The sequence below is a fragment of the Cantharellus anzutake genome (genome assembly GCF_015039405.1).
Source record: "Cantharellus anzutake strain C23 chromosome Unknown EI90scaffold_25, whole genome shotgun sequence".
NCBI lineage: Eukaryota > Fungi > Basidiomycota > Agaricomycetes > Cantharellales > Hydnaceae > Cantharellus > Cantharellus anzutake.
Genome location: NW_024066975.1, coordinates 498,740 through 512,842, shown reverse-complemented (window position 1 = coordinate 512,842; position 14,103 = coordinate 498,740). Strand labels below are relative to the sequence as shown.

General features: G+C 48.5%; 4 protein-coding genes across 4 annotated transcripts; 3 read left to right on the top strand and 1 right to left on the bottom strand.

Annotated features, from left to right (window-relative positions):
• Positions 1-467: 467 nt before the first annotated feature.
• On the top strand, positions 468-1,016 carry EI90DRAFT_3059446 (uncharacterized protein). Its single transcript, XM_039060435.1, has one exon. The coding sequence runs from the start codon at positions 645-647 to the stop codon at positions 831-833; it is 189 nt and encodes a 62-aa protein (XP_038915746.1). The 5' UTR covers positions 468-644; the 3' UTR covers positions 834-1,016.
• EI90DRAFT_3059439 (uncharacterized protein) lies at positions 959-5,231 on the top strand. The gene is made up of 14 exons (XM_039060434.1): positions 959-1,021; positions 1,078-1,228; positions 1,282-2,003; positions 2,054-2,499; positions 2,602-2,773; positions 2,794-2,867; positions 2,918-3,081; positions 3,104-3,176; positions 3,327-3,608; positions 4,024-4,182; positions 4,250-4,254; positions 4,290-4,416; positions 4,503-5,149; positions 5,177-5,231. The coding sequence occupies exons 3-13, from the start codon at positions 1,439-1,441 to the stop codon at positions 4,791-4,793; spliced, it is 2,358 nt and encodes a 785-aa protein (XP_038915745.1). The 5' UTR covers positions 959-1,021; positions 1,078-1,228; positions 1,282-1,438; the 3' UTR covers positions 4,794-5,149; positions 5,177-5,231.
• A 1,369-nt stretch (positions 5,232-6,600) lies between these two features.
• Positions 6,601-11,770, bottom strand: EI90DRAFT_3124044 (uncharacterized protein; the record flags this gene model as incomplete). The annotated part of the gene is made up of 16 exons (XM_039063676.1): positions 6,601-6,766; positions 6,841-7,163; positions 7,214-7,512; positions 7,563-7,641; positions 7,699-8,106; positions 8,157-8,434; positions 8,481-8,625; positions 8,872-9,339; positions 9,402-9,656; positions 9,718-9,799; positions 9,863-9,981; positions 10,031-10,734; positions 10,806-11,122; positions 11,172-11,377; positions 11,438-11,660; positions 11,724-11,770. The coding sequence occupies 16 exons, from the start codon at positions 11,768-11,770 to the stop codon at positions 6,601-6,603; spliced, it is 4,119 nt and encodes a 1,372-aa protein (XP_038915744.1).
• Positions 11,771-12,401: 631 nt separating this feature from the next.
• EI90DRAFT_3145724 (uncharacterized protein) lies at positions 12,402-13,851 on the top strand (the record flags this gene model as incomplete). The annotated part of the gene is made up of 10 exons (XM_039065332.1): positions 12,402-12,534; positions 12,597-12,678; positions 12,737-12,813; positions 12,876-12,916; positions 12,995-13,189; positions 13,225-13,322; positions 13,447-13,462; positions 13,515-13,630; positions 13,692-13,710; positions 13,774-13,851. The coding sequence occupies 10 exons, from the start codon at positions 12,402-12,404 to the stop codon at positions 13,849-13,851; spliced, it is 855 nt and encodes a 284-aa protein (XP_038915743.1).
• Positions 13,852-14,103: the final 252 nt, after the last annotated feature.

Sequence of the window (14,103 nt, the reverse complement as noted above, 5' to 3'; positions counted from 1 at the left end):
AATGTAATTGAATGCACGCCTGATAACGGCGCTAGCTTCACGGCCAAATTAATGAGACACGTGGCTGCGGGACGCTGACCGACCGGGTGCAATACTTTGGACCTTGTACACTTTCAACGCGCTATCTGGGAAATTAACGATCGGCCCCCTGCGGCCAGGCAAAAGATATTTGCATGCGAGAACGATTTTAATCGAACTGACGATAAAAGTAATAAGCCTCTATACTTGCCCATTCTTTGGGCATTGACGCGTGCACACCGCCGCCCACTTGCCTCCATTGATGTACGTCGCGTACGTGTACCATGCCGACTTGCCACCGCCTCTGTACGAGGCGAGCGCCGCGACTTGTGCCTCCTATCCCATAGTGTCCTTGCTAGTTCATATCTGGTTCGCATCCCTAATCACACCCATTCTAGGTGGCCTAATACTGGTTTTCCTCAGTAGATGAACCAATCATCACCGTTCCGATCACTTAACCAGTCCAGGTCGGGCTACCGCGCGGCTAGAATTCGCTATAGATTTAGGATCAGAAGTCCGTCGACTAAATGCTTCTCGTCAACTTCCATAATCGTACAACGGCCTCGTGGCTCTGAGCACACGTGTATTCCCAGAGCTCTCCTCCATCAACTTGTCCGTTATCGACCATGTCGTTGCGGCAAAAGGCTGAAGCCCTCAGGCAAACGATCGATGATCTCCTCGTAGCGGGAGGCGACATAGCAGTTCCGATCCTCAGAGTCGTCAATGCTACGGCTGATTGGTGTCCCCCTCTAAAGATGGCGACTAGCGGTGCACTCTCCATCCTCGATGAGGTTAAGGTTGGCAATGATCTGTAGCTTGGCCATGAATGAAAGCTCACACCAGTTTGCGCCACGTAGAAGTTCAAGGAGAACGAGAAGGAATGGGCTGATTTTGGTCAATACGTAGTGGACATGGTGGCCGAGGTGATTTTAGCCATGGAATCCTATGATACGTCAGCAGAGGAGGCAGAGCCGTGGGTGAAAAGCGCCAAAAAGCTTAATGGGTCCGTTGTATTTGTTTTTGATGCTCTTTGGTATCGTAACTTACATGAAGTCTCAGCGCGCTAAAGAAGATTAAGTCCGAAATCGAACGAAGATTGAAAAAAATAGAGAAACGACCGACTTTCATAAATGCATTGTCCTACTTGAAAGACCCAGGAAGGATCGATGGTCTAAAGAAGGATTTTGACAAATCATTGGCATCGTTTCAGGTAGCTTTCCCACAATACCGTTCCATAGCCATTCTGATTTTCGGGTGATGCAGCTCAGGACGAACTTAATAACTAGCGCCAAATTAGCGGCCATTGAACGTCGTCAACAGGACGACAAAATTCTCGATAGTCTCCGATGCCTCATGTCGCCCACGATGATTCCACCCAGGCGTGCCTAAAGACACTAGGGTTGATCTCATTGAGCGTATCATGACATGGTGTCGCAACACACGGGATAGCGAGAACCGGCTAATGCTGTTGACTGCTGTGGCTGGCGCTGGCAAGACTTCAATTGCACTCACGATAGCAGAAAGATGTGCCAGTGACGAGGATGTTACCCTATTATTACAATACTTCTTCAAAGAGGGCGAACGGTCGCGGCCCGATATTGTATTCAGCGGCATAGCTCGAGCGCTTGCAGACCATGATCCCGTTTACCGCACTTTCATTACTTCTGCTCTTCGGAAAGACCCTAGTCTCTCAACAACTTCATTCGCGACGCAATTCAAGAAATTGGTCGCTCCGGCTCTCCTCCATAAACCTCCGCCTTCCGACCATCCGATGGTGATCATCCTCGACGCATTGGATGAATGTGACAAAGAAGTGTTCGAATCCCTTGCCGAAATCCTTGGGGAGGAAGTGCCCAAGCTACCATCTTCCGTAAAATTCTTTCTCACATCGAGACAATTTGATCTCGTGAATCGCTACCTCTCCCCCGATTACCCTATCTATCGCCTCACTATCAATCTCTCGGACGAGACAAATGTGCAAGATTGTGATAAATACATACGCTTCCAGCTGCAAAAGCTAAAGAAATTACATCAGATTTACGGTCCAATCTTCGGGACGAGGATAAAACGGTACAGGAGATCTTGGGACGAGCAAACGGCTTGTTCATTTGGATCAGCACGATCTTTCGCTACATGAAGATGGCGAACAAGGATCCCATGAGGACACTAGAGAGCCTGCTCGACACAGGTGCCAAACAACCTGATGTCCCTGCTGAGAAGATGATGGATAACTTGTATACGAGCATCTTGAAGAAGTGTGCTTGGGAGGATGAAGATTTTGCGGATGATTACCCAATCGTGATGGGAGCAATCCTCGTTGCACAGCAGCCTCTATCCATCACAGCCTGGGATGCAATTTTGTCGCCTTCCCTCAAGTCTTCTGTGCGATATACGTTGGCTGAACTTGCTCCTCTCCTCTCAGGAGTTGAGGATTCCCACATTCCGGTTCGCATCTTACACCAATCTCTCCGAGACTTTGTTGTCGATCGGATCGATCCCCAAACAATCAGCCCTCGTTGCAGTCAGTAGGTGTGGGATGGAGAATGCCAGGGTTGCCCTGCGATGCACCGAATTCTGAACGAGGAACTCTGCTCTATAAAGGGCTTAGGACTGATTGAAAACTTGTCCGAAAGAGATGAAATGCCATGTATTCCTCCAAAGGAGTTATCTGAGCACTTTCAATATGCATGTCGCTACATCGTTCATCATCTCAGTGGGGTCCAGGAACCGTCACAGGAGCTTTCTGAATCAGTTGGTTTGTTTCTCAGTCAGCAGCGACTCGCTGGGTGGAAGTCTGCGTGAGAATGGAAAGCTACATCAGTATTTCGTTACTCCCTGAGTGGACTAAGGTATGGGTTATCGATAAATTGTGTTAATGAAACACCTCATGATCTTCCAGTTGGCTGTTGATCATAGGTCGAAAGGCTCTGTCAGTGCACTGGCTAATGCGCTTACCAAGCTTCCGTGGAATTTGATATTTCATTCAAGATTCCAGGAGGCATATGAGGCAGCAAATGATTCCGTTGTACTTTGCCGTTACCTTTTTTCTGTGGACTCGGGTTCGTACACTCCGCATTTGGCCAAGTCACTCAACAGTCTATATTGCTCTTTCCAAACTCGGACGGCACTCGGAGGCGCTCCCATTCATCGAAGAAAGCGTCAAACTCTCCGACAGCTAGTTGCTGTTAACCAGGATCATACACCCCGGATTTGGCCTGGTCACTCAACAATCTATATGGCTCTTTCCAATCTCGGACGGCACTCGGAGGCACTCCCATTCATTGAAGAAAGCGTCAAACTCCCGACAGCTAGTTGCTGTTAACCCAGGATCATACACCCCAGATTTGGCCAGTCACTCAACATCTATATTCGCTCTTTCCAATCTCGGACGGCACTCGGAGGCGCTCCCATTCATTGAAGAAAGCGTCAAACTCCGCCGACAGCTAGTTGCTGTTAACCCAGGATCATACACCCCGAATTTGGCCATGTCACTCAACAATCTATATTTGGCTCTTTCCAATCTCGGACGGCACTCGGAGGCGCTCCCATTCATTGAAGAAAGCGTCAAACTCCGCCGACAGCTAGTTGCTGTTAACCCAGGATCATACACCCCAATTTGGCCATGTCACTCAACAATCTATATTTGGCTCTTTCCAATCTCGGACGGCACTCGGAGGCGCTCCCATTCATTGAAGAAAGCGTCAAACTCTACCAACAGCTAGTTGCTGTTAACCCAGGATCATACACCCCAATTTGGCCATGTCACTCAACAATCTATATTGCTCTTTCCAATCTCGGACGGCACTCGGAGGCGCTCCCATTCATTGAAGAAAGCGTCAAACTCCCGACAGCTAGTTGCTGTTAACCCAGGATCATACACCCCGATTTGGCCATGTCACTCAACAATCTATATTGCTCTTTCCAATCTCGGACGGCACTCGGAGGCGCTCCCATTCATTGAAGAAAGCGTCAAACTCCGCCGACAGCTAGTTGCTGTTAACCCAGGATCATACACCCCATTTGGCCATGTCACTCAACAATCTATATTTGGCTCTTTCCAATCTCGGACGGCACTCGGAGGCGCTCCCATTCATCGAAGAAAGCGTCAAACTCTACCGACAGCTAGTTGCTGTTAACCCAGGATCATACACCCCAATTTGGCCAGTCACTCAACAATCTATATTGCTCTTTCCAACTCGGACGGCACTCGGAGGCCTCCCATTCATTGAAGAAAGCGTCAAACTCCCGACAGCTAGTTGCTGTTAACCCAGGATCATACACCCCGATTTGGCCATGTCACTCAACAATCTATATTTGGCTCTTTCCAATCTCGGACGGCACTCGGAGGCGCTCCCATTCATCGAAGAAAGCGTCAAACTCTACCGACAGCTAGTTGCTGTTAACCCAGGATCATACACCCCGATTTGGCCATGTCACTCAACAATCTATATTTGGCTCTTTCCAATCTCGGACGGCACTCGGAGGCACTCCCATTCATCGAAGAAAGCGTCAAACTCTACCGACAGCTAGTTGCTGTTAACCCAGGATCATACACCCCGGATTTGGCCATTCACTCAACAATCTATATTTGGCTCTTTCCAACTCGGACGGCACTCGGAGGCGCTCCCATTCATCGAAGAAGGTCAAACTCACCGACAGCTAGTTTCGTTAACCCAGGAGTAATCACCCCAAAATTGGCCAAGTCGCTCAAGAACCTACGTAATGCTCTCTCCAATCTCGGGCGTCATTCAGAGGCACAAATGGTCCATATCTGAGTGTGCTTTCCTTATCATTGCATTTCTCAGTTTCGCTGCCTGCACATGGCAGGCAAGCTTGAATTGGATGTTCGGCTTGAGGACACACATCCAACCTCAATTTTTTTTGATTGAAAACTAATCCATAAAATATATATGGAGTTCACTTGCCGCTACACCCATAACAAATCACAGTCGCATCATGATTTTACAATTTTTACTATCAAGAATACTCACCCCTTTCTCTAGCACATTTTTACTCCTCATCGCTGACGCATGTACTGGTCCATGTTTCTGCATTCCACCACAAGCGATGACTCACGTTGAGGTTCGGATGGATGATGATGTTGGCGCAGTGGTAGTGACTTGGGATATCCAAACTCCAATTCGGAAAAGACTACGAGGAGCTTGATTCGATAGTGCTATCTCGATAAGCAATACACGTACCTGTCGAATCACCGCCACTATCACTGCCACGCCCTTCTGCACCCTTGGTTCGATCCTTTCATCGAAGCGATCATTGACCAATGAGTCGTCCCTCTCCCACCTCTAGCCTCTTTGTCGCCTGCTTCCGGGCCCTCCGTACCATCGTTCACGCTTCATTCCAATTCGTTAGGGTTCTAGTTTTCATCTTTGTCACCTGGGGACTTCACTTCCAGAGGAGGCGGAGCACTTACAGCGAGTTGTAATGGCGGATAGGATCCTGGGTTCATGTAAACGTACTGGACTGGCTTGGCTCGGTTCTTCCTTCTAAGTCCTCTCGTAGCAATAATCGGCCTCCCTCTGCACAACCCCGCTTTCAATCCAAGGTCTAAGACCCAAGTGACCGGGGGGATAGATTGAAGCTTGTCCACCTTTTCTCGTGTGTTGCAGTTTTTTTTTTCTCATGGAAGGATGTTGCAAGCTACACAGGCAACAATTTGCGATATTGCCAAGCCTGCCACTTTGATGTCGAGATGTTCGATCTGATTTGGACATGCATCAACCTGCCGCGATGGGAGCTATGATGCCATATCCGCTTTCTGCTTATTCTAATAGAGGCTGGCAACCGTCTGCCTGCAACGAAGACCCACTCTAGTTGGGGCTCTTGCAGGTAGCATGCAGCTTCTAATCGATGGATTGACCGGCCACCCAGCACTGGCATTAAATGCCACCTCGGCACTGGAATCCCAGTGTTCCAGCTCGTAACTCGCTCACTCTTGAATCATTCGATGTAGAAGTCTGGGCAGCATCTTCACAAGCAAACCTAGGGCTCGACAATCGAGTGACAATATTCTATGAAATATATAGCCGATTGTCATACATCGAATATTTCGACGGTGAACGTCGATTGCACTATTTGGCCTGTCCATAAATTAGGCACATTCACATTCGCGGAGGTTAATGTCACTATCCGAGGCCTTCGGTACGTACTGACGGCTCAGTATAATCATGGACTGGAAGATCAGGTTTTAGCTATCCCCATTGCCACAGGCGTTAGTCGAGGCTGTGAATGCTTGGTCATTATCTTATTCTGTTGGCCCATTCCCTAAGGACCCTATTGTGCGATAGTACCAAGTTATCAACATACCAGACATCAACACTGTGGGTGGCGTGATTAATTGAAACATACGGTGTTTCGTACTCTTTCATTGCAGCCCGAGTTGACATATTGCTGAGGGACAATTAGGATTCCATTCCGGTACATTGAGGTTGATCGTTCACAACAGTTCAGGGAATAATATTATGATCGCGACATAGATGGTAAACGTAAATAGGCGATTGTTGCGAGGAATCATTTTGTTGTTAGGCCTGCAATTGGCTAGGGGATTCAACCAAACGGTTGGCTCTACCGCAATCGACCCTTCTTTAGCATGAGAGGGTCGCTCGGAGGCGCTTCCAGCATGGATTTCCGCTTCAGTCCGGATCGATCTGGCTGCTGCTGGGAAGCCTGGCCCTGGTTCTGAGCAAGTCTGCTGGTCGGCACAACTACCTCGACTATCATTCTTCCAGCGCTTGATTGTGGCGTCAAGTCCGTACCTCTCCCAAGATGAGATCCTGCGCTATTAAGAGAAAAGGGCTGACCCACGCTAGAGACCGGAGACGAACAAGAAGCTGCGGGATCATCTTCAGCCTTGCGCTTGAGAGGCCGATCGAATTCGGAACCAATAGTCCAGGCATTGGTTTCCCCCCTGCGTCTTCTCCTTGATCTTCGCTGTCACCCTTCTGACCATCGCGCTTGTCAGTAGTTAATGCTGATTTGAGCAGATCCCTAGTGACTCGTCCCTCCTTCCAATCCCGTTCATAGACGCTCTCCGAGTAGAAGTGATCCTCGCTTCGCCTCCGTTCCATCAGGTCGTGCATGTTCTCGTCTTCTTTGCTATCACTATCCTGTATCTTCTCCCTGTGACCCTAACTACGAAATGCTCCAGTGATAACGCGCTCATGTTGAGATCCTTAACATCAGCATCCTCATTAATTCTCCTGCTTGATGTTTTAGCAGTTGGCGGTGCTCCAGTGAATTCCACCCATTCCCATGGTCGAGCCTGGACGGGATCACCTAAGATGAGCCGAGTAGGATTCGAACTGAACGCGGCCCGAGCGTGGAAAAGGTTAGCTGTATACCAATCTGTAGGCCTGTATGGCGAGATGAAAGTGATGTAGGAACGGAGAGATGGTGGGGTCAATGGTGAAAAATCGGAAATCTCAAGACATAAGTCTTGTTCCCCAGCGCCAGGTCTGGAGCCCTTCGTGGTGGGATCTGGATAGAGCTGTCGGTGCAATGCCGAATACAATCCAGTGAGTACTCACTCAGTTGGGAAGCTGTGTCGAGGATAGCGAGGAAAAGGATTGAAGAAGAAGGGGTAAGTCTCATTGTTTCGTGGAACGCCTGGAGATCAGGAAACATGTAAGCACGAGTTAGATCTAGATGAGGTGGCTCGCCTACTTGAACGGTATTGATGAGCATTGCAAAGCGCTTATCCGCCATTTCTCTGGCGATCGGCGTTTTTACGCTCCTGAACACAATCTCGAATTGGAGCATCCGTACGAGCAGCAGGACGAGCTGTAACAGATCATTCGTCGGGACTAGTAATGATCTTCCTCCCTCTTGAGGCGACCTTTGCGGTCGAATCAACTTTAGCGCTTTCTCAAAACATCTGTGCAGTACATCACTGAATGTGTCAAGCACAGATGGGTCGAGTGTCGGCACGGAGCCAGGGCTGTAGTGTAGTGGCCTGAGCACATTGGCAAGCAGTCGCAGGACCTCCCCTGCTTGACTGCTAATAGAAACAGATGAGGGTGATACGAAATCGTTTAGGAGTTGGGTTAATCGCTTCAACCCTCCTTTCAGGAACTATGGACGCATGATTGAGCCGATGGTGAAACAATAGTGAGATGAAGTACCTGCTCCGCGACTTTCCCATTGATCCCGCGGAGGATGTCGGCCACCAAGTCCGTTTCTTGGACGTCCAGTTGTCGTTCAAGAAAACTGGTCGTGAAAGCCTCCAACTCAGCTTCCGCATTGGGTCTCGTCTCATCGTGAGAGAGCGAGACCGATATTTGCTTCAGGGTAAGCTGAAGCTCCACCTTCGCATGGGAGAAGTTCCACGGGGTGATATGACTCATGATCGCCGAAAACATGTAATTGGCGGGGTTTACACGCTCTGAACCTGCTTTGCTTCCTAACATTAGATGGGCATCAACAGTTCAAGGGGAATATAATCTTACTAGGACGGGACGAGACCATGAGAAGTTGGAGAGCTTGTACCAAAGACGAATCCTCCGTTGGTAAAGGTGAGCCACCAGAGAAATAATCGCGAAAAACTTTTGGATCGTCACGAGACGGCGTGAAGCGAGAGACCGGAAATAATTGCTGGAACAGATATCGTGCAGTAACTCGCCACAGGATATCTTAATAGAATCTCCAGATCGGCAGTGGAGCCCAGTTTGGCGAGTCTTGCGATGGCTTGGAACAGAGGCTTGAGGTTTTCCGTCCGACACAAAACGCTTCTTTGGCCCAGAAGCCGCTGAGTCGCTCCGAGGTCAATCGCTTTCATCGATGGATCATCGAAGAGCAATAGATCCCGGGCAATGGTATTGATGCAACAACGGATTGAACCGGGGACTCTTTAGCCGTCGTTGGAATGGACTTCCACGTTTCACCGCAGAGATGTATAACAACGCGGTCCGTAGAAAGGACGTTAGAGATAACAAGTTGAATGAGGAGCTGGCTCCATGACTGTGCTGACGAAGTCGACCATGGTGATTGAATGATCTTATTTCTCCCTCCAAGATCAAGCCATTTTGAAAACTGTTCTTCCATGGAAAGATCGGTGGACTCTGTCAAGCGATTGGCGACGTTGCAAATGAACCGAGCCAATACATCGACTTGAACGCTCTGCGTGCCCGGTTCTGACTCTGGTATGCGCTGTATTTGCGATAGAACGGCTTCCCAGAGGTCGTGACACCACCCGGGATAAGCACTGAACTTTGCGCACAGGTCGAAGGCTGCAGTGACAACATTGTCCATATTTAGCTCATTCAAAAGAGGCTCAAGCCTTTCGTTAGGATCCAAACTTGAAGGCCTCTAGAAGCACAAATAAATCGCATAACGGCCACCAGTCACAGATCAGATTAATGGTTACGTACTTGAAGTGGTGCGGAATCATATTCAGAAGCTACAGCAGTTATGCCCCTGTTCGTATCTTTGAGGAATGCGGAAATTGACGCCGCGGAGAGATAATTCCCCATTTCTTTCGCCGACGAGGCACAATTAAGTAGTGCTTGCCACTGGGTCTGTTTCGCGTCGGTGAAGCACCATGTTTCATGATGCACACGGAACGCGTCCAAGATTGAACGAACTAAAAGGTCCGATACGTTCTTCCTCAAAAGCAGAATCCCCAGCTAGGAGGGAACGTACGAAGAGTCAGTGATCATCGGCTTTGCCGAGCACGGATTATCGAACCTCGGAAAGAGCGGGGAGACACCGCGTTTGACTCAGAATGATGCTGAGCGACAAAATGTTTCGACTTGAAAAGGATCTTGACCTGACGGAGTACTGGTATAGGATGTTAGCACGGTAGAAAACTCTAGCGTCATGGATGGCATACTTTTGGACGTGTTCAAATATTGGAGGGAGAAGCCACGTATGAACCAATCTCCACTGATCGAAGATGCTAACATCCGTCGGAGGGGAAGCAACGCCCGGTTTATCCTGACGCAGCTGGATCTACAAACATCCAGACACAGTCAATCCCCAGTATGAGACACATCCACACTCGAGCATGAGCACCTGGGTTAAACTCTGGCAATACACGGACCCATTCCTGCTGAAGCTTCAATATATTTTCATCGTCCTCTTCATGATCAGTGACACCATAGAGAGCTGCCGAACGGGCGTTGTATGTGCCTCGGGATGACGTTAATGGGATAGCCCGCAGCATTACTGCAAGATGAGATGGTCCATCTGCCCTATGTAAGTTATCACCCCTGGCGATAATCCTCTGCACGAGCTTCGTAAACGAGACAAGGTCCCTTCGGACAAGCTCCCCGTATAAGAACGAAGTGTTGGCTAGGTAATTGGCATGATCTCTGGCTATTTCCGACGTGTCCAGCCACGACAACAGGGAATCATGTACGAATCTTTTCGGATTCGGTGTTCTCTTGGGTCCAGTTTGTGCTAGCCAATCTGCAATGATACATACTGCAACGTATATCGGCTGCTCCCCTGATCGGGCCGTGACACTCCAAGTAAGGAGAATGTTAAGTTTCCGGGTAAATGTTTGCGACCAAGTCTCGTTTTCTTGTTCTGTACTCAGAAAACGGACTTCGTGAAGGTTGGTAGTTGGGCCGATAGAGTTGAGTATTTGAATATCAACGATGGTGGATCTAAGAGAGGCAGCCGCCCGAGGAGGAAGAGATCTAAAGGTAATAGCATCGTTTCGTGAAGAAATAGACTCGAACGATTTGTCATAAAACATTGCTGAGCGTGCGGTAGGAGTTTTAGGGGGATCATCATCAAGAAGACGCTTGAGATGAGAGATATGTTGATACCACATTTTTGGATGTACGAAGCATTCCGGTCGCAACCTGAACTCTTTTGAATGATAGCCTCCAGAACCCCTTTATTACCCGCAAGGTTGTCCTTGAATGGACTAGACTCAATTTCAGAAAGCTTTGCCAGGCAGCCTTCAAGGAGAGGAGCGAGAAAGGCGCGATTTTCCGCCAACATCTCAAGGTATTCCTGAACAATCACAGTAGCAAAGCCAAGTTGAGCCAAGTTCACTCCACCGGGAAGCTGACATAGCCATTTGAGAACCACTTCATGGTCGACAAGTCCCTCCGCAACGTATTCTCGTAATAGCGAGAGCCTGTGTACGCCTCGTGAACCCACGATCAATTATAGAGGGAGGGAACCACGCATAGGAGAAACGAGAGATCCATCGAGCGCGTGACTCTGGATCCGTCAAAACCCCTTGAAAGCTCTGACGTATGGTGATGCCTGGACGATACGCTGATGGAAGGTGTATCTCTCCGATAAGTTTCCTCAAATGGCTTGTAACTATATTCGCCCAGTCAATACTGTACTGAGTTGGGTTGAAGTTCGGGCGTGAGCGCATTAAGTGCTGAGAGAGAGAAGAGTGTTAGCCCAACACCGAAGCGCTTTCCTGAAGGCTGAAATTTACTGTCTCATTTGCTCCAAGTACCCTCGTGTACCATACCGCTCTATCAATGGGAATGTGCTTATTGTGCAGCATGTCGAGAAGGTCGTGGCCTTTGAAAGGGTGGGGCACGGGGCTGTTGGCAAGTTTGCTGAGCGGCACTTGAGGATCAGCAAGGTCCGCAATCCAGGCATCACGTTTAGTATCATGCACTGTGACTTTTGCAGGAAGCTTGAACGTAGAATGGCTTGAAAAAATAACATCAGTTTAGATTAATCCACCACGAAAGACGAGTGGAGAAACTACCTACCCGACTTTAGGCTGTAATTCCAACTTGCGAACAGCAACATCGTGCATTAATTGACCAAGAAGATGTAGATGGATCTGCCCATGTTTAGCAAATCCATCATGGATCAAACTATGCGCATTGAAGTCTCAAGCTAAGTCAAGAAGATATATGAAAACGACGCTCTTTCATGAGTCTGGGAAAATTTCCAACATTGGCGCTGAGAAGTGAGCGACTCTGAAACCCATTTTTCGCAGTTTCCTCGTTCATGTCATCATCGGCATCTCCAGGCCGTGAAGGACATAGTCCGGATACCCTAATAGATCGTTAATAAAATATTCCTCTATTTAATGATGAGGAACAATGACGAACCCATGTCCGCCGTGCGATGCCACGGTTTTCGCCACCCCGGAGGCGCAAACGGAGACATCTCAGCAACATCTTCATCAGGAACTGGAGGGTAGCGAGGCTCCGCAGCAGAATTACGACTTTGCCGAGACCTTGAGGTCATCAAGATTGCACTTTAAGTGTCTTTACGCGCTTTTGGGCAAGGTTGACGTTGACTTTATTGCCATCTATTGACATCAAGGCACTTATTGACTTCGGCTTCGGACTTAGAGTCGATCGAGTGCAAAGCTCGCGTCTCAGCCCTGCGGTACTCAGCTCCGTTTTTTTTTGCGAGGGGTAGAATCGCGATATAAAATGTCTCTTTCCGATGAAAGTCTCTCGAGAATCTTGCGATTCTCTATAAATCTGGCCCGTCAAGCTGGTGCCATAATCATCGATGGCTCGGCATCTGTTCGAGGGGAGGCCATTAATGAGAAAAAGAACGCTGGTTCGCATTCAATAAATATCAGGATTTATTCTATCTGTTCTTGCTGAAGGGACCCGTGTTAGTGGACCTTGTCACCGAATGGGATGTCAAGGTTGAGACGTTTGTCCGACAAGAGATCTCTCGTGCTTATCCCACATTCAAGTTGTGAGTTTAGTTTTGGGGATAGGACCGTTTAAAATTATAGTAGCTAACGATGAGGAAGTATCGGAGAAGAAAGCTTTTCTGCTAGTGAGACATCAGGTCTCACCGATGAGCCCACTTTTTGCGTCGATCCCATCGGTACGTGGCACCAACCACATCATCTTCACCATCGATGGCATGGTAATCGATAATATCCCAAGATGGGACAACAAACTTCGTGCATGGATTCCTTTTGCCTGCAGTACGCCCACTTTGCCCCACCACTGTTGTCCAATAACGCATGTTCCTCCCAGTCTCCATCGGCTTAATTTACCTGAAGAAACCAACTATTGGGGTCATTTACAACCCCTTCCTTGATCACCTCTATAGTGGTCTCAGAGGCCACGGCTCCTACCTCAACGAAAGGATCAGGCTCCCCATCCATCCTCCCTCTCCTTTGCTTTCCCTTTCATCTGCCTTAATCGGACTTGAATGGGGATCAGACCGGTCGAGAGAGATCCTCTCTAAGAAGGGGGTTCCTTTACCCGACTTGCTGGGGATCCTAGCAAGGGAGTCGAAGGGGGAAAGATGTGTCACAGCATCCGGAGTTTAGGGAGCGCAGCTTTGAACTATACTCTTGTTGCCAGCGGGAGTCTGGATCTTTACTGGTAAGTAACCCAGTCATTTTAACCATCCCTTCTCGTCAATCAATCCTCGCTCATGCAGGGAAATTGGTTGCTGGTGAGTCCCTCAAAATTTAGTGCCCTGAATGGATGTCGATGTTCCGTCTAGGTCTTGGGATGTTTGTGTACGTACGTTTTTCGCCCAACGTCCTTTCGGTTCCTCTCACGGTGTCGTAGGCAGGAATCGTGATCGCTCAGGAAGCAGGAGCATTTGTGGCAGGCTCCCACATCTCCAAATTCCAGGATGAGGTTACTGAAGACATCTTGATTGGTCGCAAGTATATCGTAGTAAGGTGAGCAGAATATTATTGACATATATATTTTTGGCAGTATCTTAAGTTAATGTTACTTCAGGGCGATCGCGGACACAACGGTACGTGTGACAAGAGGCGTACTATAGCTGAGGACAATATTGAGACACTCTGCTTACACCTAGAATGAAAGCGGAAAGGACGCTCAAAAGCGGATAGTGCGAGAGTTTTACTCTGCAGTCGAGGATTATGAACCCAGTTAGAGTCAGCGGTCACGACCATGATGAACTCCAATCTGTTATTGGGCCTGATGCATAATTTTGTCATGATCAGAATAAGCCCATACGTTGTAAATTAGAGAACAAATCAGAATACGTAGCAAGTACTTGACTCCGAACGCAGCTCTCTTAGTCTTTTGGAATGTAAGCGCACGCTGTGGTCAACTCACGTTTTGTCGGTTTGCGGCGTCCATGATTTCCTTCTCTTTCCTGTTTTGGATTACTCGTTGCCAAAGT